We start from the raw sequence: 27,661 nt of genomic DNA on the forward strand, positions 1-27,661 counted from the left end.
AGCCCGATGTTCCCCCCACTCTCTTGAATGAAGCAGTCAGCCCTTTGGCGGTCGGCTTCTTGTATTCTACCATGCAGCCCTTGAATGCGGGCATAGAGTGGGAGGTTGGGCTCTTTACTATTATTATGCTGGTCTTTTGTTCATTGAGGATTGTTTACTCCAGCCGGCCAAACCCTACTATGCCCTTTTTGTCTGGCAGCCTTTCCCAGCTGGCTCACTGCTTCGGGATCACATGGGTGGCATTCTTGTTTGGGCCAGAGAGCAGAAAAGAACCTATTCTCTTGTTGACATTCCTCTTGCCCCAGTGGCACTTGGAAAGGTGGATCACGTGGGCTGGAAGCCTTCAGGCGACCACTTACATCATGGAACTCAAACCGCTTTTCCTTTTTAAAGGCCCTTTTTTCTTGACTTAAGAACATATGAAGAGCCCTGCTAGATCCCAAGTCCAGTATAGCCTATTATCAGTACTGTTGTCTCTCTCCCCCCCCACCCCTTTATCCTCACAGTTACTCCAAGAGGCAGGTTAGACTGACAAATAATGACTGACCCAAAGTTCTCCTGGATTTATAGCAGTGGTTCCCAAACTGTGAGCCATGGCTTCCTGGGGAGCCATGGAATCCTTGTGAAAAACTCACTGCCCTATACAATATGTAGGATTGTGGCCCTAATGGAGAGCAATGGCCCAGTGGGTCACCAGAGCCACCAGTTGAAAAAATTTGGCATCCACTGGTCTATAGTCTTAACATTTTACTTTGGATTTTGTGTCTCCCCCCCCTTTATTTGTTTGCAGTGGGAACCAAGATGGAGAACTCTGTGCAACCCAGCCCAGACCGCTCAAGAGTTTCAGTCGCAGGACCCTGGCCCACTCCAGTGAGTGTGGAGCTCCAGGAGGTAGAGATCAAGGACGACCAGGGGACAGAAGTAGAGATCAAGGATGAACAATTGCAGTGATCTTTTTCTGGACATGCTCTTCCTGTCTCCCACAGGTGAGGTGCTGCTGAGTGCTATTGTGTTATTTTGTTCTATGGTCGTACTTTTTTTCCATTCCAGTCCAAAGTCCCATCACCTGCTGCGTGATCTCCGTTGGAGCCAAAAGACTTTCTCTCTGTGTCCGGTTGTGGCTGATACCCGCCCCCCCCCAGTGTATTTCTAGGCAGAAGACCACCCCATAGAACCAAGCAGCCTGATTCACCACTCATCAACACCCCAGGGATCCTTTGATGTGACCTGGTTGTGTTCACAACCAGCTTCAAAGCATGACTGAAGCGCCTTAAGTTCTGAATATCCTGTTTTATGTGGAGGCTGTGAATCCGGCTGAAACTGACTAATGAAAGAGCTGAAGTCACGCTTGAGCTTTATGGGACGCAAGATGTTCATGGAGACCAGAACTTCATCTTTGCCAGGGACAGCATCATTGGCCAAAGGCCCACACCCTATCAGAGGACTCCCTCATTGGGCCAACCCTGAACCTCCTGCTGTCAGCAGTGACAGGACTTGGCTGGGAGTTCCACACCATTGCTGTGACTGCCACCCCATCTGCCAAGGAAGTATCTGCAGGAGGTCTGATGTTGGCAGTGGACCTCAAGAGGGTGCTTCCATTGGCCTTGCCTAAGGGACTTGGGCAGCATCGCCCCCTCCCAGCGGCCACTGGGCTTCCAACACTATCCCCCTCCCATTTTCTCCTTTGGGGACGGTGGTGGCCTAAAGCACCTGGTTGGGGGGGGGGGTCCAGGCACGGCTTTGCCCTGGCAGCCTGTGCTGATCTGTCTGCAACAGCATTTTTGATTTTTGGTGAAGAAAACACCCGCTAGATGACTATTCTCGATTACCCCATCCCACCCCGGTGCAATAGACTATATATGATAACAAGAGACAAGGAGATACAATCTTAGGCATGGTTAGGAGCAGCACTCCCAACTGTTTTATGATGCCCCCTATTTAGAATGGATGTACTTAAAACTCCAACCTGTCAAGGGACTACGCCTTACCAAACCCACATGTCAATAATTTCTAAGTGGAGCATGGTCATCAGTGGTATAGATAAGGGACCTGGCACCCAGTGGCACAAAAATTTTAATATCCCCCTGGGATGTTAATACCCCCGGGGTGTCAAGGAGGTGGTCTGAGGCATAAGGTGGTCACATGTGAACTCCCCACGCCTCAGAAGGCCTCATGGCCTGCTGGAGGTTTTTCCACAAAAACTGGAACTGCCTTTCTAAGACCCCTAAGCAGGCCTTCTGAGGCTCGGGGGAAGCCATGCATGGCCTCCCAAGACTGCAGAAGGCTTCCTGGAGGCCTCCGTCTGCCTTGGGATTTGCCATCAGGGATGCAGGTTGGCACCCCCTCAAGGCATGGTACCTGGAGCAGTGTATCCCCTCCTCCCCTTAGCTACACCACCGATTGTCATCTCAGGTTAAAATTTTGCAGTGGTAGCAGGCACATTCAAAGCTAGTTACTCCCCCCCCCCATCAAGAGCACCATTTGGTTGAAACAGAACAGATTTCATAAACAGATAACCACAGTGCTGCTTCCCCTCTGCCCACCCCAGTAGCTCAAGCAGCGGCAGGCATCAAAAAAACCGACCCCCTGGGACCAGGGATACAACCCACCACACACTGTAAAAGCTGTGCCATTCTCCATTTGAGAAGTTTTGCTTGTTAAAAAACCTAAACCAACATCCAAAAAACACAAAACATCATCGTAAGTAAATAGTAAAGCCTTTATTTTTTTAAACCTTTTTTTTGTTAAGAACAGCATTTTGAAAATAAAGTGTATTTTTTTTTTGCCCATGCTTTACAACTTTTTTTTAAATTAATTTTTGTATATTTATGTACAGTCCTTATGGTACACATTGATTGTCTTGAAAACCCTTTTAAAAGATGTACAAGATTTAAACAGTATGCAACAGTCAGCGAGGGGGCAAGGAAAAGGGTACATTATAAAAACGCACATTAATACATTAATAAATATATATATATATTATCAAAACCCATGAGGCTTTTAAGCGCTCATCAGTTAATAAGAAGCACCTGCTGTGTGTAATCTGGCACGGTAGCCCCAGTCCGGCCTCATTTATAAAAAGCTACGTATGCTTCCGGTGGTACTGCCCTTTGGTTAGAACGGAGGCCTCAAGCACAGGAGTTAAGCCAAGTTGACCATCTTGTAAATGAATCCAGTGTACATTGTAAATTAGTCAGCTAGAAACCGAATGCGCCTTGCTTATCTAGAGTCTCAGAGTCCAAGGTGGACGCACTGAGTAGGGGGGATGACGACAGTAGTCTTTCAGTACTGAGGAAATCGGGTTTGGTGCCTCGAGACTGTTTGCTGGGAGGCACAGACAGGTGATGGGAATGCCCACCTATCTCCACTGCTCCTCCGGCTCCCATAATACTAAGAGGGGAATGGGGTGGAAGAGAAGACATGATGGAAAGGAGTACTTCTCTTCTGCCCCATTTCTCCCCAAAGACAGGGAGCAGAGACAACCTTCCACACTTGGATCTAGAGAGGGCACCCAGGGCTGTTGCAGACCCTTATGTGTTTGTTTCACATTTTTACGCAACCCTTCCTCCAAATTGCTCAAGGTGGTATGCATGGTTCCTTTTGCCCTCCCAACAACCCTATGTGGTAGGTTAGGCTGAGAGACTGGAACTGGGCCCAAGGTCACCCCAGAGGCTGCATGGCAGAGCAGGGAGAACCAAGATCTTCCAGGTCCATCACTGGAACCACTACACCATCCTGGCTTTTTGTCCAGACTCTCCATCTACATTGTATGCCTGTTCTGACATGTGCACCACAAAATGGAAGGTGGTCACCACCACATATCTATGCATCTGGACCAATGGTTTCCAGCAAGAGCTGCACAGGGCTCTACTGGGTCAACCTTGCTTGCTTGGAATTCCATGCGTACTGAGAGCTTTTCAACTCGGGAATGGCTACAGTTAACACTGGACATACTGAGTTGGCGCTCTCACACACACACACACACACACACACACACACACACACACACACAACAGTGATAGATGATTTGATGCTCAAACAAGCACACCTTGGACAAGCACCCCTCCCCTTGCGTGTTTCACAGCCCATCACTGCTGTTTCGATATAATGGTAAACATGGATTGGCTGCTGACCAGGAAGTCACTAAATTGAGCGCAAGATGGGGCAGGCTGCAATCTGATGCTCACTTTCCTGGGAATAAGCCCCACTGAACACAGTGGGACTTTTTCCTGAGCAGACAAGTGTAGGGCTTGCACTGTCAGTCATGCAACATCAGTTCACCATTTTGCACTGTGTGCAAACCAACCTAATGCGATTAGCAGCATTCAAGCATGCTTGGCGTTTTTCTGGTGTGTACCAAGCGGGCCCACTGACCATTGCTGTCGGCTTCCAAGGGATATAGGTTGCGAGCCACGGACACGATCCCTTGGAGCGCTGCTCCTGCTCAGGCACAATTGCGACAAGCCGGCTTTGCATAGGGGTTGCCGTTTGCTGGATCGTGTCTGTAGCTCCAGATCTGTTCTCTGCCACCTAAAAGAACCACCACCTTTCCCATCTTGGGGGGAAAAAAAACAAAACTCTTTCCTGACAAAGTTGTAGGGCGATAATAGAATTTAATGTCTCTGTTGAAATGGATCACACAGTAGCTTTTATGCTTTCCAAAGTGAGTGATAAGACTTATTTTGCTCATCAGATGCTCTACATTCTACATAACCTCTGTCAAAAGGCCAAAAAAAATTATAAGACAACAAAAATATATAACTTAACACACAAAAGTGCCTTTTGAAGATTTCCGATCGGACATTCTCCGGGTGGTGGTGACATTGGGCAGCTGACACGGCAAGCCACAGACAGAATAAATGCTTTCAAAAAGAGAAGGCTGAAAAACGAACACATTCCTTTAATAGTTCACCAGCACACCTCCCGCCACTACGAAGCATGGGCCAGGCTCACACGAGTGGTTAGAGGAAAGTCCTGTGTTTGCAGGATCCAGTCCTGTCTCTGTTTAAGATCCCAAAGTGCCATTGACTTAACTGGGAACAGGACTGCTAAATCCCTTCTTGTCTAAAAGAAAAATAAAATAAAATAAATGGAACACCATACGTTTCGGAAGTAACTATCTTTTTCCTTTAAATCCCCCCCCCCGCAAAAAAAAATAATTGAGAGAACTGTCCGTCCCCCCCTATGAATTTGATGACTTTAAATAAAGTTGTTAGCGATTCATGGCATATTCACCTTCAGCATTTTTCTAACCATTTCAGAAAGCCATGTTCAAACTTTGCAAGAGCAGTTTTGCTTCAACCCCACACTCACACACACGTGCAAGAAAGCTCCAACTACAGTTTGCCTATACAGCTCACCTCTCCTGGGTTATGCAGTCTATAGGGCCACAGGCAGTGGAATGCTGGGAGGTGCTATCATGAGCCACTCTAGCCTACCACTCTCTTCCACACTTCCTATTCTTGTTTATTCCCCTCTTTTTTGAAACAAGGGAGTTGGGGAAAGCAAGAAGGAAACGGCCTCCCTCTGCTTGAGGGGGTGACACTTGGCTTGCCCCCTCTGCTGGAAGGTCAGGGCCAAGACCTCCTGGCTATCTATTTAGCCACAATTAAAAACAACAACTGCAGAGTCTTATTTTGATCAAGACCTCATTTTAAAGAGGTGATCGGGCAATATGCCATCTAGCCCCCGGCTCCCTGTCCTCTCTGATTATCAGCTTCTCTCATCAGTCCAAATTAGTATGCAACCAAAAACACAATCACAAATGCGTTTATCTGATTTTGTCATCTTGAGTAGGGTGCACCCCTACGCAACGCACCTATGTGCATGTGGCGAGACAGGGCAGAGAACACAATTTGTTGCTATGGTCTGCCGTTCACTCCAAAACTTACTAAGGTGATGGTGGCAAGAACGGCATAGGACACTTGCCATGTGAATATCACGTTTAGCTGGTTCTGGCAACCCTTTCTCTACATATGCTGGCTAGCGCCAGTGAGGCTGTTCATGGGAATGCAGGCCTAGCTGCCACCAAGGTTGTAAGCCTGCATTGGGGCTGTACCACTTCAGGCTGTAGGTTAGGGGCCAAGGCGGAGGTTGGCCAAAGACCGGTTGGCGCTTGAGTTGGTGTCCCTAATGTTGTCCCTCTGCTCCATCCAGATTCTTGCAACCTTCAGGTGCACTCTGCTGTACCAGTTTCTCCTCCTACTGCTCTCTGGATTAGAAAAGGAAAAAGGGGATGAAATGGCAGAGGAAGTACCAAGGAGAGAAGAGTGGCAGGCTAGAATGTCTCTGCCCATTCTCTTCCCCTCTACATTTCCTCTTCGACTCCATTCCAATTCTGCCTTTTCCAATCCAGTCAACAGGTCAAACAGCAGTGGAGGTCAGTATGTGTGTCCTCCCTCCCCCACCAACCTCAGTGGGCCTCATGGACAGGCTGGCCCTGGTCGGGGCTCCCATGGTGGAATGATGCTCCACCCCAAAACCAATTAGTCCCTGCAGACAGAAATTTAGTATGTCTGGACGAAAGCAAAGTCAAAACCCTTCTCCCCAAATAGAAAGCAATGACATAAAGGTCAAATATTAGTATACAGAGATCATTCCATCATTCGAGCCCCCCAACAGCTCAAGTCAGAGGTGGCTACAGCCCACACGTACCACCTCAGTGATAACCGGGCCCAGAATTTCAAAATTGGTTCTGCACTACGGTACGAGCAAAATACATGAACTAGAGATATGCCTTGAACCAACCAGATCGCATTTCCTCTCCAGGTACAAGCAGGTACGCTTTTGATTAGCATAATTTCACAGTTTTATTTGAAGGTTATACATCTTATTCACTGTTTGAAAATAGCATATTTTTTTATTAGAATGGATGCAATGGCAACAAAACAAAAAAAACACATTCACCCTTCAGCGTAACGTCATGGAATCGGGTCTACCCCAGCCGTGAGGCCTATTGAATCATCTGGGATGGCAAGGAGGGGGTACCACCCCTACCCACACATGCGCCTCCTCCGGCTCACTGAATATGAAAAAAGAGGGGTACAGAAGAGGAAGTACAAAGAAGAGAGTGGTGGGCTAGAGTGTCTGCTTCAGAAAGGAAGTGCAGAGGAGAAGAGAGGTGTCTTCCTCTTTCCATTCTGTTCTCCTCTTTGTGAATCTAGGGAGCCGGTGCCAGGGTGATGCAGATTTGGCCCGCTGCTTCCGGCGCCCAGAGATTTCGGGCCATCTTGAGCAAACGGCAGTCGCTTTTAGCCTCTAGGGACACAAAGAGCAATGCTGGCCAGCCCAGAGGACGCAATGACTGTTTTTGCATGCTTTGATATGCATTCATTGCTAAATAATGAAGGAATGCTTGGCTGAATGTCGTTAAAACCACAGAAATATGAACATGGGGTCCTTTGCACAAGCTCCTTTCCCATTATCCAAGGAAATACAATTCCATAAAAAAAAAATTAAAATGCTCCATAAAAGAACAAAATAAAATGCAGGTATCATTGCAGTCAGTGAGGCTTCACCGTTAACTTGGGGTGAGGTGGGGCTGGAGATCTGAATGTTGACAATGAAGTTGTGTATGTCCCCCATCCCAGAGAGGCACCTCAACTTTTTTCATTTTCATCCTGGCACTTTGCAGCTGCCATCCACAAGGCAGTGGCAGGATTGGGGGGGGGGGGAGGAGAAAAAGTACGGTCAATTTCCTTTAAGCTCAGGGTGGCAGTTTTGAGAGTCAGCAGTGGGATTTGACAGTCTCCCCAATCTCGTGCACCATTGTACATGAATGACATAGCCTCTGTCTGCGTCATTTCTCCCCCCCCCTCGCGAGGCCACTTAACAACAAGCTCGGCCCCTTTCCCGCAGCTTTGGCATCACCATGCTGGGAAAAGAGGAGGAGTCAACATTGCCCCACCCCCTCTGTTCAGAGTTTGCCGTGCAACTTCCCGCGGCACTTCCTAGAAACAGGAAGTAGGCTGGCAGCCAGAACCAGAAGCCACTGTGAATCACTCAATATATAAAAATAAAAAGGGCTCTATAATTCACCTGACACCTCACCACCTTTGTTGTCCACATGCGTCTAGCTGGCCTCGCAGCGCAATCCTATCTGTGTTTACACAGAACTAAACCTCGCGATGGTCCATGGAGGCGTCTCCCAGAGAAAGGTCATCAGGACGGCACCTTTGGAAACCGAAGTAGCACACGGTTTTGTTTTCAGGCATCACCTGACCTTTTCCTTTTCATTCTGGGGCCAGTTGGCACCGAGACCCATGATGGGTTCCAAGAGCCAGGGAAAAGCTTATCCTAGAGATGAACGATGGGGCGACGCGATTCTCGTGAACGAGCCCAGAAGATTGACCGGTGTAGGAAAAACAGCCTTCGGGGGCCATCTCTGGTGGCCAGAGCGATTCGGTTCAGGCAAGGACGTGCTTTTATTTCCTTTCCCAACAAAACGGACAACCAAAGCCTCAGTTTGCCTCGCCCACCAACCGGCTCCTTCCTAGAGCCCTCTCTGCCTCTGCAGAACACTGTGTCCCCCTTCTCCATTTCATTTTTTAAAAAGAGTGTGCCTACATCTATTTTTAAATTTAGTTTCAGCTTATGTTTCAACGGCGGGGGCTTGGCCTTTGTGGTTAGCTTATCAGTTCAACAGTGCTCACGTTTTTGTTTTTAAAAAAGCTATCAATCTAGGACCTCCCGTGCTCCTGGATGGGGACATCGATTTTTCTGAGCTGGTTCTTTGCCAGCCTTTGACTCCTTCCTCCGAGAGACACACTGGCAGGGAAATAAAATCTCTTTAACGCTCCTCTCTCATCCTCTACAGCCTACTTGCTTTTTTTTCACCAAAGGTGTCTTCCAGTGTAACTTGGTGGTGCAGTTGGAATCTGGAAATAAGGACAACAAAACCATAACTAGGACGGTGTGCGGAAACTGCTCTTTGAACACTCAGGCAGCATGACTCAGCTACGGACCTCGTGGCCATGTCCTGCAGGAAGCAAGACCGGTGTCCAGAAAGCACTTCCGGGAGATCCTGTAAGGCCTTTCCATGGATTGGATTCTCCACAGAAATTGGTATCCACAAGGGGTCTGGAAACAGATCCCCCACAGTTTCCAAGAGCCCCCCCTCCTTCCAAGTTAGCCACAGCATGAGTTGGAAGTGACTTATCAGATCAGACAATATTTGTGATTTAAAAAAAAACACCAATGCTTATTATGAAATCAGCAGGCAATAAATTTAAAAGAGGCAAGCCAAACTTTTATGAATGGAAGCTGGCTCATGAGTAGCAGTTTAAGCAGCATGTCTGAAAATCAGATTTAAAAAAAAAAAAATGAAGGATGGGCATTCTCCATTTGTCAGCCACTGGAGCAAGAGAGAGAGCCCGGAAGCAGCTTACCCAGTTCCCAGGGCGCATTTAAACGCACGCAATGCAAATGAGGTTTAAGAAGGCTGTTTGGCCACAGACCTTGCTCTCTGTGCCACCCTCATGGCGACGCTCACCCCTCCCCGGAGACAGATTAACAGGACGTTGCGTGAACTCTTCTACGCACGCCTCTTTGAAAGGCAGCGCACATTTCAACCAATGCATGGAGCTCAGCAGCAAAAAATCTGTAAATGATTTCATCGGGATAGTCGCCTTGCACCTGGTCGGCAGCTGAGAGATGTACCATTCTCAGGGAAAATGCTTATTTTTTAAACGGGAAAACAACTTGGGAATTTATTTAACGCCTGCAGACATCATTTTACTGACTCGCAAAGGGACATTATGGCCAGCTTTGTGGCGAGGGGTGGGACAGGGTGACAGGACAGTTGTGTCCTGGCCAAATGGTTGACAACCTTCAGTCTCGAAAGACTATGGTATAAGCCTACAGCACCTGGTATTTCCAGGCGGTCTCCCATCCAAGTACTAACCAGGCCCGACCCTGCTTAGCTTCCGAGATCAGACGAGATCGGGCATGGAAAGACTATGGTATAAGCCTACATCACCTGGTATTTCCAGGCGGTCTCCCATCCAAGTACTAACCAGGCCTGACCCTGCTTAGCTTCCGAGATCAGACGAGATCGGGCATGGAAAGACTATGGTATAAGCCTACAGCACCCGGTATTCCCAGGCGGTCTCCCATCCAAGTACTAACCAGGCCTGACCCTGCTTAGCTTCCGAGATCAGACGAGATCAGGTGCATCCTGGTCATTGGTATCCCTGGACATTTGCACCCTTTTTTTTTTTGCATCCCAGACTTTGTGTCCTAATATATGTATATCTATATTAGATGCACTTTTTTAAAATTTCTGAAATGCAAAGGTTGGGTTAGGGCTGGGATAAGAGGCTTAACATATATAACACGAGGTTTGTTTGCCCAGTTATAGTGGGATGCAAATAACTGAGACACCAATGTCCAGGGATGCATTTGACCGGGGCGCAATCATCCAGGACGTAAATATCCTAATGCCAGGAGACAGCATTGTTTGCACATTTCTGCTCCCCAAAGAGAAACCTGAGCAGCACTAATTTAACAGCTCTATTTGAATGCCTCAGACACATCCACAAGCTTTGGAAGTCAATCATCTGATGAGGCCCTGCATGCTGCCAGATAGCCCCCACTTCCACCACCCCCCCACCACCGTAAGAGCAAGCACCCCATAGAACCACAGTTCTGAATTGGAAGCAGAAGCTTGACACAGTGATCCAAGAGGCGGTTTCTCCTCCTGTCACATTTTAATACTTACAGTCCCACCGTTGAGGACCACCGCCATCTCGGTGGGCTGGTAGACGTTGCTTCGGAAGGGTGCGCTCGGGCGGCTTCCCAAGCTGCCATTGCGAAAACCCGCCGTCCGTAGAGCTGGAAGGAACAAGAGGGAAAGAAAAACCACGGAGATCAGGAGAGTGTTCCTTTCCAGCAAACGTACATAACAGCAGCCCTGCCGGACCAGACCAAAAAGTGCATGTCGCGCATCGTTCCCTACTCCAGCGGCCAATTTCCTGCTTGCAGGAAGCCTGAAAGACCGTAGCACGCAGACATGGACACTGAATGAGGAATTCCATAAGCATCACATAAATGGCAACTAGACCAAAGTTTAGGGTAGTCTACACTGGCCAAAGGAAAGTCTGCATATGATGTACAGCAACTTTAACTCCACATCCTTTGTTTTGGATTGTACACTGGGCCAAAGTTGGTGACGTCTTCGAGTGCCACCGCATTCCTATTGGTGGGAATGTCTTTTGTAGATTTGGCCAGCATCGGTCCACAGCCCTTGGATCTTCCCCACCAGTCCCGTCCCCTCCTATTTCTGATTTTACCTGTCCACCAGCATCCTCAGATGTCACTCATGATCCCCTCCCCGTCGTTTCAAAAGGCTAAGAGGGTGAGAGAGGCCAGGAGGACATGGAGAGAAAAGCTAGAAGTAGCCACTTTCTCCTCCCTTCTGAAATGGGAGGTGGGTTGGGGAGGAGGACAGCTATTGGTGGCTCCTTCAGGATGACTCCAGCAGGAAATGGCCAGGCGGGCAGGGAGCCAACTGCACTGTCCCCCTTCAATACATGGCTGGGAGACTCATGGTCCCAACAGGGCTCATTAGAGGCTTGGCTGGAACCAGCATCCATCTTTAAACTAAAAAAAAAGTTTTTCATCCTCTATGCATAGCAATTATTGGTAAACAGTGTAACAAATGCTCTGATTGTCCCCATAGAAACCAAACTGTACCTTATATGGAACAATGACATAAACCTACCAGCTCACAAGTATTTATTTTATATTTATATTCAGCTTTTCTTCCATGAAGGAACTCGAGATGCTGAGTGTGGGGTGAATTCCCACACAGTCTCCCCCTCCAGGTTTGGTTGGTTGGCAACCTTCAGTCTCAAAAGACTATGGTATAATAAGCCTACAGCACCCGGTATTCCCAGGCGGTCTCCCATCCAAGCACTAACCAGGCCTGACCCTGCTTAGCTTCCGAGATCAGACGAGATCAGGCATGGAAAGACTATGGTATAAGCCTACAGCACCCGGTATTCCCAGGCGGTCTCCCATCCAAGTACTAAGCAGGCCTGACCCTGCTTAGCTTCAGAGATCAGACGAGATCGGGCATGGAAAGACTATGGTATAAGCCTACAGCACCCGGTATTCCCAGGCGGTCTCCCATCCAAGCACTAACCAGGCCTGACCCTGCTTAGCTTCCGAGATCAGACGAGATCAGGCATGGAAAGACTATGGTATAACCCTACAGCACCCGGTATTCCCAGGCGGTCTCCCATCCAAGTACTAACCAGGCCTGACCTTGCTTAGCTGACGAGATCAGACGAGATCGGGCATGGAAAGACTATGGTATAAGCCTACAGCAGCTGGTATTCCCAGGCGGTCTCCCATCCAAGGACTAACCAGGCCTGACCCTGCTTATCTTCCAAGATCAGACAAGATTGGGCATGTGTGATCCAAACCTGCTTAGCTTCCATGCAGTGGTTGCAGCATACACTCTCCTACCCAGTGGTTACCTGAAAACTGAGATCAAGGGGAAATTGGCCATTGAAAATCAAGTCACTTCCCATTCATGTCCAAACTGGTTCAAGGAGAGAGGGGACATGCAGAGTGATGCAGCCTCACCCACCTGGACAAAGAAGGTACAAACACTAGAGAACAGGGTCACTACCTGATCAACATCATACTTTTTGACATCACAGAGTTGGAAGGGGACTTAAAGGCCATCTAGTCCAACCCCCTGCTCAAAGCAGGAAAATCTTCTACCCAGCATCTTCAAACGCCTCTGCTTGAAGACCTCCCCCAGCAAGCCCACCACTTCCTTTGCTCCTAACTGCCCTTACTGATGATCAGAATATCTTCCTGATCATCCAACCGGAATCTCCTCTCTCCGCAGCTCAAGCCTAAAGGAGCTCCGAATGGTGTACAATGTACAGAATCTGGAGGAAGCTTTCTTTCCAAGCGATCTTCAGCAGCAGGAGGAGGGGACCAAAGGGAGATACCATCGACTGTCAAAGCATACATTTAAATATACCCACTGATGGGTTCAAGACAGGTGAACAGTGAATAATCTTTACGGAATTCTGCCGCCGCTCCTGCTCCCTGAACTACGCTCTGTAATCCGATTGGCCGCCTCGTTAACGGTGACCTGTAATGTGGCCAGTTCCAGAGTCGTGCCTGATCTTGGGAATTCGTGAGCTCGAACTGGAGGTCTGCATGTCATTCAAGGCACAACTGGGGGGGGGGTGCAAAGTAATCACAGACAGCCCGAGGCCACGTACAACCTTTGGTTCCTTGCTATGCAAGGAGTTTTGGAGCAAGACCTCCTCCGATATGCAGGGAGGATCCCAAGATAAATTTTAAGCATCTTTATGCTCACTCAGGCATCTCTGTTGCTGGGACACCACAGGACAGTGCAGCTCCTAGTTCACAGTGTTGCACTACAAAACATCCTGAAGGCAATACTATTCATGGTTGCGATTAGAGCCATAACGGACTACCCCGGCACCGTGACAGCTGATGGTGCTGTTGGGCCCCATCTGGCCTGCAAGCCTTATGCTTAACACTCTTGCTCTAAAAAGCAGCTTCATACGTACGCAATGTCATCTCTCCCTCTCTCAAACTCAATTTTAATTGCAATTGTAATTTCCATGGGGCAGAGACCTGCCTCTTGTTTCCCTGACAAACACAGTCCACATGATGGTTTGAGTGCTTGCGTCTATGTGGTTATCAAACAGTGACAACCACAGGACAGGAATTGTGATCATGGCACATTACCAGAGGCAAAAATGGGCCTCCAGTTTCCTAGGTGCTGAAATATCCCCCCTTCCTACATACATTAAGTTTCCTACTTAATGCATCTTTTATCAATGAAAACCCCCAAGGAGCTTAAACTGATTTTGAGAAAAGCCACAGATTTAGTTTAGTTGAGACTGTTGCCATAAATCAGAACCGGGTCTCAGACCAAATTAGAACCCAGAACATGTTTATTTCCTTAGCCACCCTCAAAGCTAACTAGCTTCCTCATCAGCTTTTACAACATGGCCAACACTACAAACATTTTCTCGTGCACGTAATGTTCCTGCTTCCCATAGTTATTTTTGTCTTCGCTATGATGGCAAATCAAACTACTTTGGCCAGGGGACTCCCTCATCCTGATCCTACAATGCTGCCTTCCCAAAGCAAAGCCACAAACAATGGGTGGGAGGAGCCAGCATGCACCCAAGTAGAGCAGCTGCCAGGTACCCCTCCAGCTTGACCAGCACAACAGCGCTGGGTTATCACAAGGGAGGAGATCCCCTCTTGCACATAAAAATCAACCAGTGCAGGTCATTGGGGTGGGGTGGGGAAAGGGGGGGGCATCATCCCATCCGCAGCCATAACATGGGCTGCAGCCCCAATGCGCAAGGCAAATTCTGCATTCAACATTTTCTTATCCAAGTTCTGGGGCTTTGCATATGCACACCACACGATTCTCAAATTTGGCCTGTGAATCTAAGAGTGTGAACCTGAGCTGTGCATTAATGGATGGCCGGATCCCAAAGGATCTCCTCTATGGAGAACTCATGCAAGGAAAGCGCCTTACAGGTAGACCACAGCTGCGATACAAGGACATCTGCAAGAGGGATCTGAAGGCCTTAGGAGTAGACCTCAACAGGTGGGAAACCCTGGCCTCTGAGCGGCCCGCTTGGAGGCAGGCTGTGCAGCATGGCCCTTCCCAGTTTGAAGAGACACTTGGCCAACCATCTGAGGCTAAGAGGCAAAGAAGGAAGGCCCATAACCAGGGAGACAGACAAGGGACAGACTGCACTTGCTCCTGGTGTGGAAGGGATTGTCACTCCCGAATTGGCCTTTTCAGCCACACTAGATGCTGTTCCAGAACCACCATTCAGAGCGCGATACCACAGTCTTTCGAGACTGAAGGTTGCCAACACAAGGTGGCCAGCCTGCCATGGATCCCCACTCACCCAGGCACATAACCGTCAGCGGACAACCAAGCTCGGGGGCAACCAGTTCTTCCCCCATTTCCAACCAACAGCAGCTGTGCAGATGCCGACCGGTTCAACTTTGTGGCGATCACATTGCCGCTCTCCTCCCCACTCCAGAGCAGTGCTTCAAGTTTAAAAGTCAAGGCACACCAGAGAAGTTTGCCAAGCACCTAAAAATACAGTTTTGTGTTGTTTTCAAGCTGCTAAGCAGCAGAGGCTAAAGAGAGGAGAGAAATCAACACTGGTATTCCCAGCCAGGCAGTGGCAAACAAAAACAGGAGACTGGCAGCTCCCTAGCCTGCTAGCCAGCTCGTTTCCCATCAAGCGAGTAGGGAATAATGGGAAAGAGGGATAGAGTAGCACATCAGTGGTAGCAGAACAGGAGGCTCCAATGAGGATGCACCGATGTCCTACAAACTATGTAGGATGCCCTTTGCGCTGATGTCCTTTCAACAACTAAGATGTTGCTGAAAGTGGGTGCAGCTGTATCTACTCCACAGCAGTGTTGTCAACACTTGTCCTCCACCATACCACTTTGCGCGCTCCACCTATTGGAAGTACCACTGGAAGTAACTGGCAATTACATCATCACCAGTTACTTCTGGGTTGGGAGGCCAGGTGCCATGTGACGAACACCAGTAAGAGGCTCAGGATGGATGGATGGGAGGGCTTTTTTGAGCATGAAAAAGCAGGCTTTGGAACACTGCCTACCAAGCCAAGCCCCCTACTGCTTTTCTTGTGTTGCATTCCTGGTCTCATTGCCAGGCAGAAGGGGTTCTGCAAGTACCACCAGACACAGCCTCAAGTACCACTGGCTGAGAAACACTGCTCTATGGTGAGCCTAAACAGGTCAATTGCAAGACGCAACATTCAAAAAAAAAAAAAAAAAAAGACAAAAGAGTTTGTTACAGTCAAGTCAACTGATGCAACCAACACATCTTACATCAGACACCAGGGTGGCTCAAGCAGCATCAGACCAAACGGATCGAGCCGTGCAGGAGGCCGAGAAAATCTTTCAGCCATGTCTAAGGGGAGGAAGCGGTTCAGGCAGAGACCCTTTGAATGGGAATGAGGGCATTACAGGTGCACACAAACAGCCCAATCTTCATGAAAGGTTCCCAAGTACCCATCTAAACCAGGCGGCACAGAAATGTATACTCAAGTCTTTCCATACGTGCACTAGCACCTTGTCAGATGCTAAATAAACAACAACGTAACACATCACAGCTCAGTGCTAAGGGAAAAAGAACCCATAGTTAGTTCAGCAGAAAAATTAAGACTCCTACTTCTTTTTAGCTTCTCTTAAAAATGGCGGTGGAAACAAGGCCTCCGGGGAGGAGATCTGTGTAGTCTGGGGTGTCCTCACCAGGGGGGTAGTAGCACTTGCCCCTATTGTGCTTGCAAATGGATTTGCAGATGCTTGCACATAGTGCTCCAATGGGCAAAAACAGGTTCCCAAAGTGCTTATTGCGATGCTTTAGTACAGGGGTGCCCAAACCCCGGCCCTGGGGCCACTTGCGGCCCTCAAGGACTCCCAATGCAGCCCTCAGGGACACCCCGGTCCCCAATGAGTCTCTGGTTCTCCAGAAATTTGCTGGAGCCCACACTGGCCCGATGCAACTGCTCTCAGAGCGAGGGCAACTATTTGACCTCTTGTGTTAGCTGTGGGATGAGGGCTCCCTCCACTTCTTGCTGTTTCACATCTGTGATCCAGTAGCAGCAGCAAAGAAAAGGCCAGCCTTGCTTTGTGCCAGGCCTTTTATAGGCCTTGAGCTATTGCAAGACCTTCATTCATTTGTGTAAGTTCCACCTCTAGTATATTAATTTACGTAAACTTATGTAAATTTATTCAAATTTTAAATGTAAATTAATTCTTTTGCCCCCGACACAGAGAGATGATCTGGCCCTCCTGCCAAAAACTTTGGACACCCCTGCTTTAGTACATCATGGCACATTCACAGGGGTGCCACGGGGTGTCCCCAGTGGCCCCTCTTACCTGTTCTCCCTGGGTGCCGCCATCTTGACTCTTACGAAATCTCACAAAATCCACGATGGTGGCACCCAAAGCTCGTGAAGTGTAGGCACCACCCTCTTGGATCTTGTGAGATTTCATGAGATCCAAGAGGGTGGCACCTGGATTAGCCAGGAAGAAGAGGTTGTGGGAGCGCCGTGACCCAGGTCAGCTTGGGAACCCCTGGTCAAAACCAACATGAGATGTCAGTTGTAGTTACCGGCATTATGTTCGTCCATCGAGAAGGCCTTATTTTCCATGTAGCTCCGAGGAAGCTGCAGGTCATCCTCGAAAGCCGTCTCGCGCATGCGCGGCTGCGACGTGTCAAAATAATTCGGCGTGTTCTCTTGCTGGGATTGAAGGATGGAGCAGTGAACCTCCGGGATTGCGTGAAAGATGACAAACACCCAACCGCTGGACACGAGCGCGATGGCGAGAGTGGGGTCACTCCATTGGTCTCGTCTCCTTAGTTCTTTATTGCCATACAGGTACATAGTCAGCCAAGCAGCCCAAATCAGGAAGGAGAAAAAACTGGTGAGGATGAGACACACTCCGTTCTTCTTCCACTTCTTAAATTTCCCACACACGGTGAAGAAAGAAAAACCCAGGGCCACCGTCATCAGGAACATCACATAGATGGAAGCCATGGCAAAGTCCATCGGCTTATAATCGCAAGCCAACTTCCCGTCCCTCACCACAGTCAGTACCAGCCACTCGGTAGCGATGATGACTTGGACCAAGGCAAGGCAGATGGCAATGCAGGCCAGCTGCCACCCGGACGGGCTTTTGCCATGCCGGACTAGTTTCCGTAGCCTCCAAGCTTGGGCAAGCAAGCAGGAGAAGCAGAGGGCAAAGAGGACCCCCCACAGAAACCGGCGAACCGAGCAGAGAGTCTCATCTTCCTGGATGATGAAAGCAAATGCCAAGCCAAACAGGCCCAGAGTCCCCAGGAGGAAGAGAAAATGCACTCCCAGTGGGCTCTTCTTTTCCTTCTCCTTGATGAACGGCAGCCTCACCAGCAAGATCAGCATCAAGAGCACTGTGGTCAGCACCCCTGCCCCGGCGACCGCCTCCACCACAATCCCCCAGATGGCATCCAGATCACAGAGGTAAACATATTGAGGGAGGAGGTCCAGCCCGCACCCTCGGGAGGTGCTCGAGTTCTCCGAGGACCCGTAGCCCACCACAAAGAGCAGCAGCAAACCAGCAATCGGGGTGGTCCTCATTTTCCTGCCTGAAACAAGAAGAGGGAGCAATCAGATAAGAAAGGACCATTCTATTCTTTCCACATTGTTCCGGCTCATGGCTTCTGGCCAGGGGCGAAGGTTCTTTGGTATCCGAGGAAGGACAGAGCCTAGTCCAAGATGGTAAATAAAAGAACTTTATTCATCAAAAACAGCGGTTCTCAAACTTTTTAACCCAGGACCCACTTTTTAGAATGGTAATCTGTCGGGACCCGCTGGAAGTGATGTCGTTAACCTGAAAGTAATACCATGGCCGGAAGTGACATTATCAAGCAGGACAAATTTTTAAACAATCCCAGGCTGCAATCATATCCACACTTACACAGGGGTTAGCCCCATTGACTCTCATTGTTAAAAGCATGTACATTGTAGCCTGTTAAAAGTACAGATCCCCCCACCCCCCGCCAATGCAATCACATACCATGTTGGCATCCAGTCTAATATACTAAAAACAAAATATTGAAATGAATGGGGTCCCACCTGAAATTGCCTCACAACCCACCTAGTGGGTCCCGACCCACAGTTTGAAAAAAAAAAAAACACTGCTCTAACCAACCACACTCCTTCCCTCCACACTTCCTCTTCTGCTCCATTCCTCTCTTCTCTTCAAAGCCAGGGAGGAGGAAGAGGAGCAGCAACAGCAGCCAGCTCATCACCACACAAGGGAGGCTGGCACTTGTGTGCCACCTCTGTGACCTGGTGTGGTCTCACCAGGGCATGAAGGTGTTCCGAACTCAAGGCTGGCTCTGTTGGTACACTGGTCCCAGCAAAAGACTGATGGCTTCAAGGCCATCCACCACTCATTCTGGAGCCACACACATCTCATGGTTGGTTGGCAACCTTCAGTCTCGAAAGGCTATGGTATAAGCCTACAGAACCTGGTATTCCCAGGCGGTCTCCCATCCAAGCACTAACCAGGCCTGACCCTGCTTAGCTTCCGAGATCAGAAGAGACCGGGCATGGAAAGACTATGGTATATAAGCCTACAGCACCAGGTATTCCCAAGTGGTCTCCCATCCAAGTACTAACCAGGCCTGACCCTGCTTAGCTTCTGAGATCAGACGAGATCAGGCATGTGCAGGGTAACAGTTGACCAAGCTATTCTAGGACGGTCTCGTGGGGTCTCGTTTCCATGCCAAACGTACCACATGGGTAGTCACCCAGACAGTCACTTCAACTGTTGTTTTCTCTTTCATTGAGAAGTGGTTTGGGGTGTGTGTGCAGGGAGGGAGGCCAGGCGAAGTTATGGAGGGCTTGTGATCTCTCACACTGAAAGGGACAGAGAATTGGTTGAGCCTAATAAAATTTACATCTTCTTTTCAACAGCCTCCAAGTGGCTTACACAAACACAAAAATTAAGACATAGCAAAACACCCCCCACTACCACCACAGGAGTACAACTGATAAAGCAGCAACCAGAATTAAAGACATCATCACTGAGGCCTTCTTAAAACATGAAGTTTTCAGGAGTTGCTTAAAGCTACAGGAGAAAAGCCCCAAGGCATCTTCTGGGCCCCAAAGCTGTCCGCTGAGGCTTTAAACTGTCCTTGCTTGCAGGAGCATCTTCCCCACCTCTGTTCAAACTCTCAGCCTGGACACTTTGTCAATGAAGCAACTATGAAGACACAGCCAGCCTGCCGTGATCTCTCTTCCAAAGGAAGCCAGAAGCCCCTGGAACTACTGCCCACTTGAGCAAGAAAGGTGCAAAGACACCACACTACATTCCACAGGAGAAGCCGTGCTAGTCAGTCAAGGCAAACACACCACAAGAAGGTGAACCGTTTTCTTGCAACATAAACTGTCTTGAACCAGAGTCCACCATGTCAAATGCACAAAGCATTAAATTGGCTTCATTTGATGATGTATTTTATACATCTATATACATAAGGGGTGGGAGATGCCTCTACAAGTCAGAGAGGCATGTCCCGTACACAGCACAAATGGAAACCAGATCTAATCAAGAGCCACAGGACCAATCAGGACAGGGGTGATCCACTCACAAGGCAATGAACTAGGTTTGTTCTTGAACAATGCTTGATCAGAGTCCAAAATTTGACCAAAGAATGTTACTGTTCCTTAACTATCAGCTGATGTTTTGCTATCGGAATTGATTGTTTGAAGATGGCCTCTTGAGACCAGAGATCTTTGCGGGGGGGGGGGGGGGGAAGGTCTGTGCATTCTTCTACCAGTAGCATCAGAGGATCTGTTTGCTGTACATCTAGCTTGGTACCCTGAACTGAAGCTTTTGGGCTTAGAAAGACAAGATCCCAGGGGGGGGGGGGCTGTGGCATCCAGATTGTTGGAACAGAATGCAGTTTAACAAAACAACCACCACCCCCCCATTTTGGCCACAAGTGGTGACACCCAGCCACCCATCCCCTGTGTGCATTACCCAGTATGGCCTGCACCCCCTGCACTCCCTAGCAACGCCACTCACTGTGTCCCCAAAAAGCCCTCCCTGTTCCACCATGGCGCTGTGTTTCTTTTACTACAATCCGGGGGCAACAGGGATGCTCTGGGCAGTCATGTCTATTGCCCAGTGTCGCAGAACATCTGGGCAGACACAACTGCCCAGAGTGTTCCTGTGCCAGGATCAGAGTGAAAGACAAACGGTGCCATGGCAGAACAGTAAGCTTGGCTCATGGCGGGGGGGGGGGACCTTTTCCAAACTCCGGATATTACAAATCACCTTTCTAAAGTCTCATAAAGCTAGATGGGTCCCAATAGAGTTATCAGTGCTGAAATGTTTTGAGAACCATAAGAAGAGCCCCTCTGGATCAGGCCATAGGCCCATCTAGTCCAGCTTCCTGGATCTCACAGTGACCTACCAGATGTCTCAGGGAGCACACAAGACAACAAGAGACCTGCAACCTGGTACCATCCCTTAGACTACAGACCCAGCACTAGACTACAGACCTTGGCTGTGAACCTGGGGCCCCGTAAAAAATGTTTCCAGTTGTGCCCCGCAGCTCCTAAGGCCGGCCCAGATAACCGCTGTCAATACTGGAGTCCTCCAGGGCACCAAATGCCCCCAAGGATGAGAACTTAAAAGACTCTCCTGCTGCAATCCTAGAAGGAAGCCCGTTCAGACAAGCTGCAGCGTGCCCCAGATTGATTGCAAGCAAGATTTCTGCCCAGTCTTTTCCCAGCCGGAGCCAAGGAAGCCAGCCTCCGAACCGATAATAAAAGCAAACGACAGCTAAACGGAGATCAGGCCACTCCGGGGATGCTGCTCCAGAAGGGAAATTAATCACGGGAAATGTGCTTCATGTGCGGAAAACGCTGCAACGGGTTCTTCTCTGCGTGTGCAGAATAATACGGAGCTGTGCGTCTTGGCTGCGTGAAAAATTAGGACCCCGCTCATGTGGGGACAGAGGTGGAGCAAAAAATGTCACACTGTATTTTTAGAAGTCAGAAGGTCCTGGTGGAATCCAAGAAGGATGTCTCGCCTTGAGCAGGCAAACCCATCCCCCTCCACAGGAAAAGGGGCTTATTAGAGCCCAAGCATTTCTACTCAGAAGTAAGGCTCATTATAGTCAATGGGGCTTACTCCCAGGAAAGTGTGGACAGCATTGTAGACTGAGCCACCATACATCCAATTCTCTCTCTGCCATCGTGAAGACCAGAAACCCTTCCCACCCCAAGATCAAATCTCAAAAACGTAACGCCTAAGGTCCCAAGCTGCTGTCCTTATAGTGGATACTCCAAATCCCCTTGGCAGCTTTGTGGGTCTGGTTCTGGAGAACACGTTGCCAAGTGCATTTGGCCTGAAGCCCTGCAGAGCTGCCTCCAGCGCAGGCTGTAAGCCCATTTGACCAATTGGGCCTTGCGCCTAAGGGGGCTCCAAGCTAGAGGAATCTGCCCTAGTCTTCTCAAGTACACACCATAACACATTGCAACAGACACCTCACACTGCAGGTTTTGCAGAGAAGAGCAACCATATTAATTTTCTTCTGAATGCTTAAAAGCTCAGTAAGGAATTATTCCATTCCCCCAGCGTGCAACCAGTCTGCGGAACTCCTTGCCACCGGATGTGGTGATGGCGTCCGGCCTAGATGCCTCGAAAAGGGAATTCGACAGATTTCTAGAGTAAAAACCCATCACAGGTTAAATGCTGTGATGGGTAAGGAAACCTCCTGGTTTTAGAAGTAGGCTACTACAGAATACCAGGTGCAAGGGAATGGCAATGGGTCTTGTGTGCTCCTGGAGGTCACTGTGAGATCCAGGAAGTTGGACTAGATCAGTGGTTCCCAACCTGGGGTATGTGTAACCCCAGGGGTACTTGCCAGGACCTTTAGGGGTACTAGAAAAAGAATGGAATAATGGTGGGAAAAGGCAGGTCATAGGGGCTAATATGAGGGGTACAATTCATGGATATTGGCTACCAAGGGGTACACGAGTGAAAAAATATTGGGAGCCACTGGACTAGATGGACTTTTGGCCTGATCCAACATGGCTCTTCTTAGGTTCAGCACTCACATGCACTTTTGAAGCGCACATTTTGATGTTTTAACTATCTGTCACTGTTACCCTGCACATGCCCGATCTCGTCTGATCTTGGAAGCTAAGCAGGGTCAGGCCTGGTTAGTACTTGGATGGGAGACTGCCCGGGAATACCGGGTGCTGTAGCCTTATACCATAGTCTTTCCATGCCTGATCTCGTCTGATCTTGGAGGCTAAGCAGGGTCAGGCCTGGTTAGTACTTGGATGGGAAACTGCCCGGGAATACTGGGTGCTGTAGCCTTATACCATAGTCTTTCCATGCCTGATCTCGTCTGATCTTGGAAGCGAAGCAGGGTCAGGCCTGGTTAGGACTTAGATGGGAGACCGCCTGGGAATACCAGGTGCTGTAGGCTTATACCATAGTCTTTCCATGCCCGATCTCGTCTGATCTCGGAAGCTAAGCAGGGTCAGGCCTGGTTAGGACTTGGATGGGAGACCGCCTGGGAATACCGGGTGCTGTAGCCTTAGACCATAGTCTTTCGAGAGTGAAGGTTGCCAACCAACCATAGGGATACAAATAAATTTCATTACAGACTTTGTATCTCTAAGATTCTACAGGCCTGGGCAGCTAACCTGGGGCCCTGCAAAAACAATATTTTCCAACGGGGCCCCCACCGGTCCATGCCGACAATGCTGACCTAGAGAAACCAAATCCCCGATCCAGTATTAAGCAGTTCCCTGCATTCCTAAAAAGAAGCACCTTCTGATCTTCATGGGTTAAAAAAATAAATTCAAATTGCACTTCCCTGCAGAAAGACCAACTCTGGAAAGGGTCGATCCCCACACGATGGATCTCCGTGAGCCTTGTATGCCCAATCGAACCTGACACGATTACCGATGTCAGCAGTGCTTTGGTTCAACAGAGAGGCAATCCAGTTATCCAGTTGGGATAAACAAGTGTAAATAAGAGAGCTTGTGCAGAGTTGCAGAGCTAAGCTCTGTCAGGGTTGGATTTTTTTATTTTATTTTCACAGGCGTCATCTATGCAAGAATTGCTCATTAGCGGGCAGGAAACGGATCCAGCTGTGGCTGGTGCAGACTTGGCGACCTCCGATGCACAAACCAGAACCCATCATTCACGCACTCCAGGGCCAGACCCTGGGGACTTTTGCGCATGGCCTCTCAACAAGCATCATTGGGATGGGAGGGAGACACAAGGCCAGTTCCACCTCCCTGACTTAACCTATGCCCTTGAATTCTCACCAAGGGAGCAATAGCAGATTATGTTCCTCTCCTTTCCAGTTCTCCCATCAGATCAAGAATAGACAAGTGAACAAGCCCCCTCCGTTCTCCCCCACTCTTAATCCCCTCAGGGCAATACCTACCCCCATTGTTCCCCCCCCGCCTCTTTGATGCCTTAATTTCAGCCCCCCCATTTGCAATCTGTCCCTAGTGGCTTGCCGTTCAGCCCACATCCAAACCCCTCCCCCCCAGAACTAGCCTTTGCTTGGCCACTTACCCCCTATCGCTGGATGCAGCCCTCCCCCCCATTCTTCCTTGCCTGTCCTATATCCAACCTAATCCCCCACCCAGAGTCTTAGAGCCAGACTGCTGTCAGCTGGGAAGCTAATTCTGCTCACAGAGAAGCTGTCACAGAGGGGCAGCCGGGGAGGGGGGGGGGGCTTTGCACTTCAGCCCTGTACCAACCTCCCACCTTCAAAAGATCAATGGGGCTTTGGTCCCATCTGGGCTGCAACTGTCATTCTGAAACATCTCTAGGCGGAGTGAGAGGTCTCCCCCCACCCCAACAGCACCCAAGTCTTGCCCCCCCTTCAGACTGACTGACATCAGGCACAAAGCACATCCCTTTTTTGCCTTCTCAAGAAGCCAACCTGCAAAGAGTTCTGTGTCACCCCAAAGCTGGCTCACTGAACCTGGATGAGCCCAGAGGTGCCATCAGGGGCCAACATGGCTTCAAAAAGTCTGCTGGGGGCTCCAACCCAAAACCAACTATTATTAGTTTTGATTATTAATAAATATTCATATACAGTTTTTCAACACCCAAAAAAAAAAAATGCTCACAAAGTGACTTCCATAGCAAAACAATTGGGAAAAAAAAAATTAAATGGTTCCTTGTCTCAAAGGAATTCCCAATCTAAGGAGGACACCAGCAAACACCCCCCCCCAAAAAAGATGAACAGAGACACTTCCATATACTCGTATAAGAAAAGCCCCACTCACTAGGTGCCTGTCTGTCCTGTTTGCAGGGGTCTGAATTTTCCTCTAATTTATCAGGATCCCAAACTTTTATTCAAGACCTTCGTTTACATGGGTTTCATCTCCCTCTCTGGGGTCTTTTTCTTGTGCCTCCATCCCAAACCTGCCTGCACATTTTTTTCTTGCTGAACACAAAAGGCTGAAGCCTGTATTCAGATCAAGGGGCTTGCAAACCTTTGTGTGCGCGCTCCAGCCATTCACCAGCCATGGCCACCAACATATTCCCCAAAGAAAACTGCTTGGAAAAAGAATTGAATTGACATCCTTTCCTTTTGTCAAAGGGAACAGAAAGAAGCAGGTCGTCCCCCCCAAAATAGGGTTTTATAAAGATCCATCCATCAAGTTGATTTCTATATCCCATGTTAACTCCCTGGCTCTAAAGCAAAGACAAAGCTGTTCAGTATCAGAAAGAGACACCCAACATGGAAGGGAGAGGTTGGCAGTGGGGGTGTAGTGGTTAGAGTGCAGGATGAAGATACCTAGGGTTCAAATCTCCACTCAGCCAAGAAGTGGGGTTGTAGCCAAGAAGTTGGCAGTGGGGGTGTAGTGGTTAGAGTGCAGGATGAAGATACCTAGGGTTCAAATCTCCACTCAGCCAAGAAGTGGGGTTGTAGCCAAGAAGTTGGCAGTGGGGGTGTAGTGGTTAGAGTGCAGGATGAAGAGACCTACGGTCTCTGCTCAGCCAAGAAGTGAAGGATCCTAACCCCATCCGCTGACTCTCAGTTTCACCCACCTCACAGGGTTGTTGTGAGGATACATGAAGGATAACCATCTAGATATGAACAAGGCTCCTGACCTGAGCATTTTTTCCCAGTGGGACTGGTTGAGTTACAGCCCTAAATGCACATTTAAGAAGTGAGTCACAGCCCTAATTGCACACTTACTAGAGGAGAAGCTCCACTGGAAAGTGAGGCTTACTTCAGAGTAAATACAGGGACAAGACTGAGCTGCAGGGACAGTACACCACCCAGCTGCCTCTAAGCCAGGGGCAAGAAGTCCACACACCAATCTTAGATCTTCCTCTGTCTTCTCTGCTACCTACACCACCACTACCTCAAACGCTTCTCTCAGCTCCCCAGAGACCTCCAAGCCCCATCCTACGACTTTCTGGAGTAAAGACCCCCACTCTCAAAGCCCCTTCCCTATTCATTGCTCCCTTCCCACCAGCTAACCAAGATCTCCTCTTGCACTCTGAATCTGATCACCCAGATTAGCTACACAGCCCCTCGACTCCTAAACTGGAGTGGATCGCAGACATAGGATCGCATAGGCTGCAGTTCTACCCATATTTACCTGGGAGTAAGCCCCATTTACTATAATGAACTTACTTCCGAGTAGATATGCATAGGGCTGGGCTCTACTCAGGTTTTTGCTGTGTACTTTGTGGTGTGTTGGGTCCCAGTTAAAGATTTTCAGTGCCCCCCTCCCTTCGCCTTTGGCCATGCTGGGCCCCCCCCTTGCACTGGGGGAGCGCCCAGCACAGCTGCAATCCTGGGCACCCTAATTTGGGAGGAAGGCCCCCCCTTGGAACTCCAATGGGCTTCCTTCTGAGTAAACACACTGGGAAGGGGCTGAAAGTGCACCTCCCTTCCCATTGTGTCTACATGAACCCATGGGGGGGGGGGTCACCACACCAATTCTCAGCTCTCCTCCTGGTCGCACTTCCAAACAGCAGCAAAGGGGGGTAATTAGGGACCCCCCCAAAAAAAAAGACTGGGAAGAGGAGACTGCAGTCCTAATCCACACTTATCGAGGAGTAAGCACCACTGACTATAATGGGACTTCTGAGCAGACACGCATAGGGCTTAAGGCTACAATCCTACCCACACTACCTGGGAGTAAGCCCCATTGACTATAATGGGACTTGCTTCTGAGTAGTCATGCACAGAGCTGGGCTCTAGGGCTTGCAACCCTCCCCCCCACTTACCCGGGAGTAAGACCCACTGACTACCATGGGACTTGCTTCTGAGTAGACACGCACAGGGCTGGGCTCTAGGGCTTGCAACCCTCCCCCCCACTTACCCGGGAGTAAGCCCCACTGACTCCCATGGGACTTGCTCCTGAGTAGACACGCACAGGGCTGGGCTCTAGGGCTGGCAACCCTACCCCCACTTACCCGGGAGTAAGCCCCACTGACTCCCATGGGACTTGCTCCTGAGTAGACACGCACAGGGCTGGGCTCTAGGGCTGGCAACCCTACCCCCACTTACCCGGGAGTAAGCCCCACTGACTCCCATGGGACTTGCTCCTGAGTAGACACGCACAGGGCTGGGCTCTAGGGCTGGCAACCCTACCCCCACTTACCCAGGAGTAAGCCCCACTGACTCCCATGGGACTTGCTGCTGAGTAGACCTGCACAGGGCTGGGCTCCCCCTGCTTGTGGGGCTGGGGGGAGCCTCCAGGACCGGCGCAGCCCTCCCCGCCAGTGCGGCTTACCGGGCTGGCTCCTTCCCCGCTCAGGTCACATCGGGCGCCCCGGTTGCTGCTGCTGCAGCCCCGGCCCGGCTCATAGAAGGCGGCAGGCTCCCTGCAGGGTCTTCGCGGCGGCGCCTGCCTGCTTCCAGCTCCGCTCTGCCCGGGCTGCCTCCCACCAGCCGCCCCGCCCCGTCCCGGCCAAGCCCCCTCCCTCCGCTGCGGCTCACAGCACCCCCTGCTGCCCAGCGCTGCGCTCCGGAGGGACTCCGGATTGACCCATCCGGATTAAAGGCGGAGCGGGGCGCAGGGGGCGGGGGAAG

At 49.7% G+C, this 27,661-nt stretch overlaps 2 protein-coding genes and 2 pseudogenes across 3 annotated transcripts in view; 1 reads left to right on the plus strand and 3 right to left on the minus strand.

Annotated features, from left to right (window-relative positions):
* IQCK (IQ motif containing K) overlaps positions 1–2,765 on the plus strand; it is a 39,307-nt gene extending 36,542 nt beyond the window's left edge. Inside the window, exon 9 of the mRNA XM_066640359.1 lies at positions 791–2,765. Within this exon, the coding sequence (XP_066496456.1) occupies positions 791–951 (161 nt within the window). The 3' untranslated portion in view covers positions 952–2,765. The remainder of the gene's footprint in view (positions 1–790) is intronic.
* GPRC5B (G protein-coupled receptor class C group 5 member B) lies at positions 2,701–27,487 on the minus strand. 2 transcript variants are annotated; one of them, XM_066640357.1, is made up of 4 exons: positions 27,363–27,487; positions 17,183–18,196; positions 10,718–10,830; positions 2,701–8,876 (listed from the first exon to the last, which is right to left on the minus strand). In XM_066640357.1, the coding sequence occupies exons 2-4, from the start codon at positions 18,186–18,188 to the stop codon at positions 8,832–8,834; spliced, it is 1,164 nt and encodes a 387-aa protein (XP_066496454.1). In that variant the 5' UTR covers positions 18,189–18,196; positions 27,363–27,487; the 3' UTR covers positions 2,701–8,831. The 2 variants fall into 2 exon arrangements, with proteins under 2 accessions (XP_066496454.1, XP_066496455.1); XM_066640358.1 differs by lacking the exon at positions 27,363–27,487 and adding an exon at positions 21,123–21,402.
* Positions 10,077–10,196, minus strand: LOC136633852 (5S ribosomal RNA; annotated as a pseudogene).
* Positions 19,187–19,300, minus strand: LOC136634031 (5S ribosomal RNA; annotated as a pseudogene).
* Positions 27,488–27,661: the final 174 nt, after the last annotated feature.

Source organism: Tiliqua scincoides, chromosome 13 (assembly GCF_035046505.1).
Source record: "Tiliqua scincoides isolate rTilSci1 chromosome 13, rTilSci1.hap2, whole genome shotgun sequence".
NCBI classification, from domain to species: domain Eukaryota; kingdom Metazoa; phylum Chordata; class Lepidosauria; order Squamata; family Scincidae; genus Tiliqua; species Tiliqua scincoides.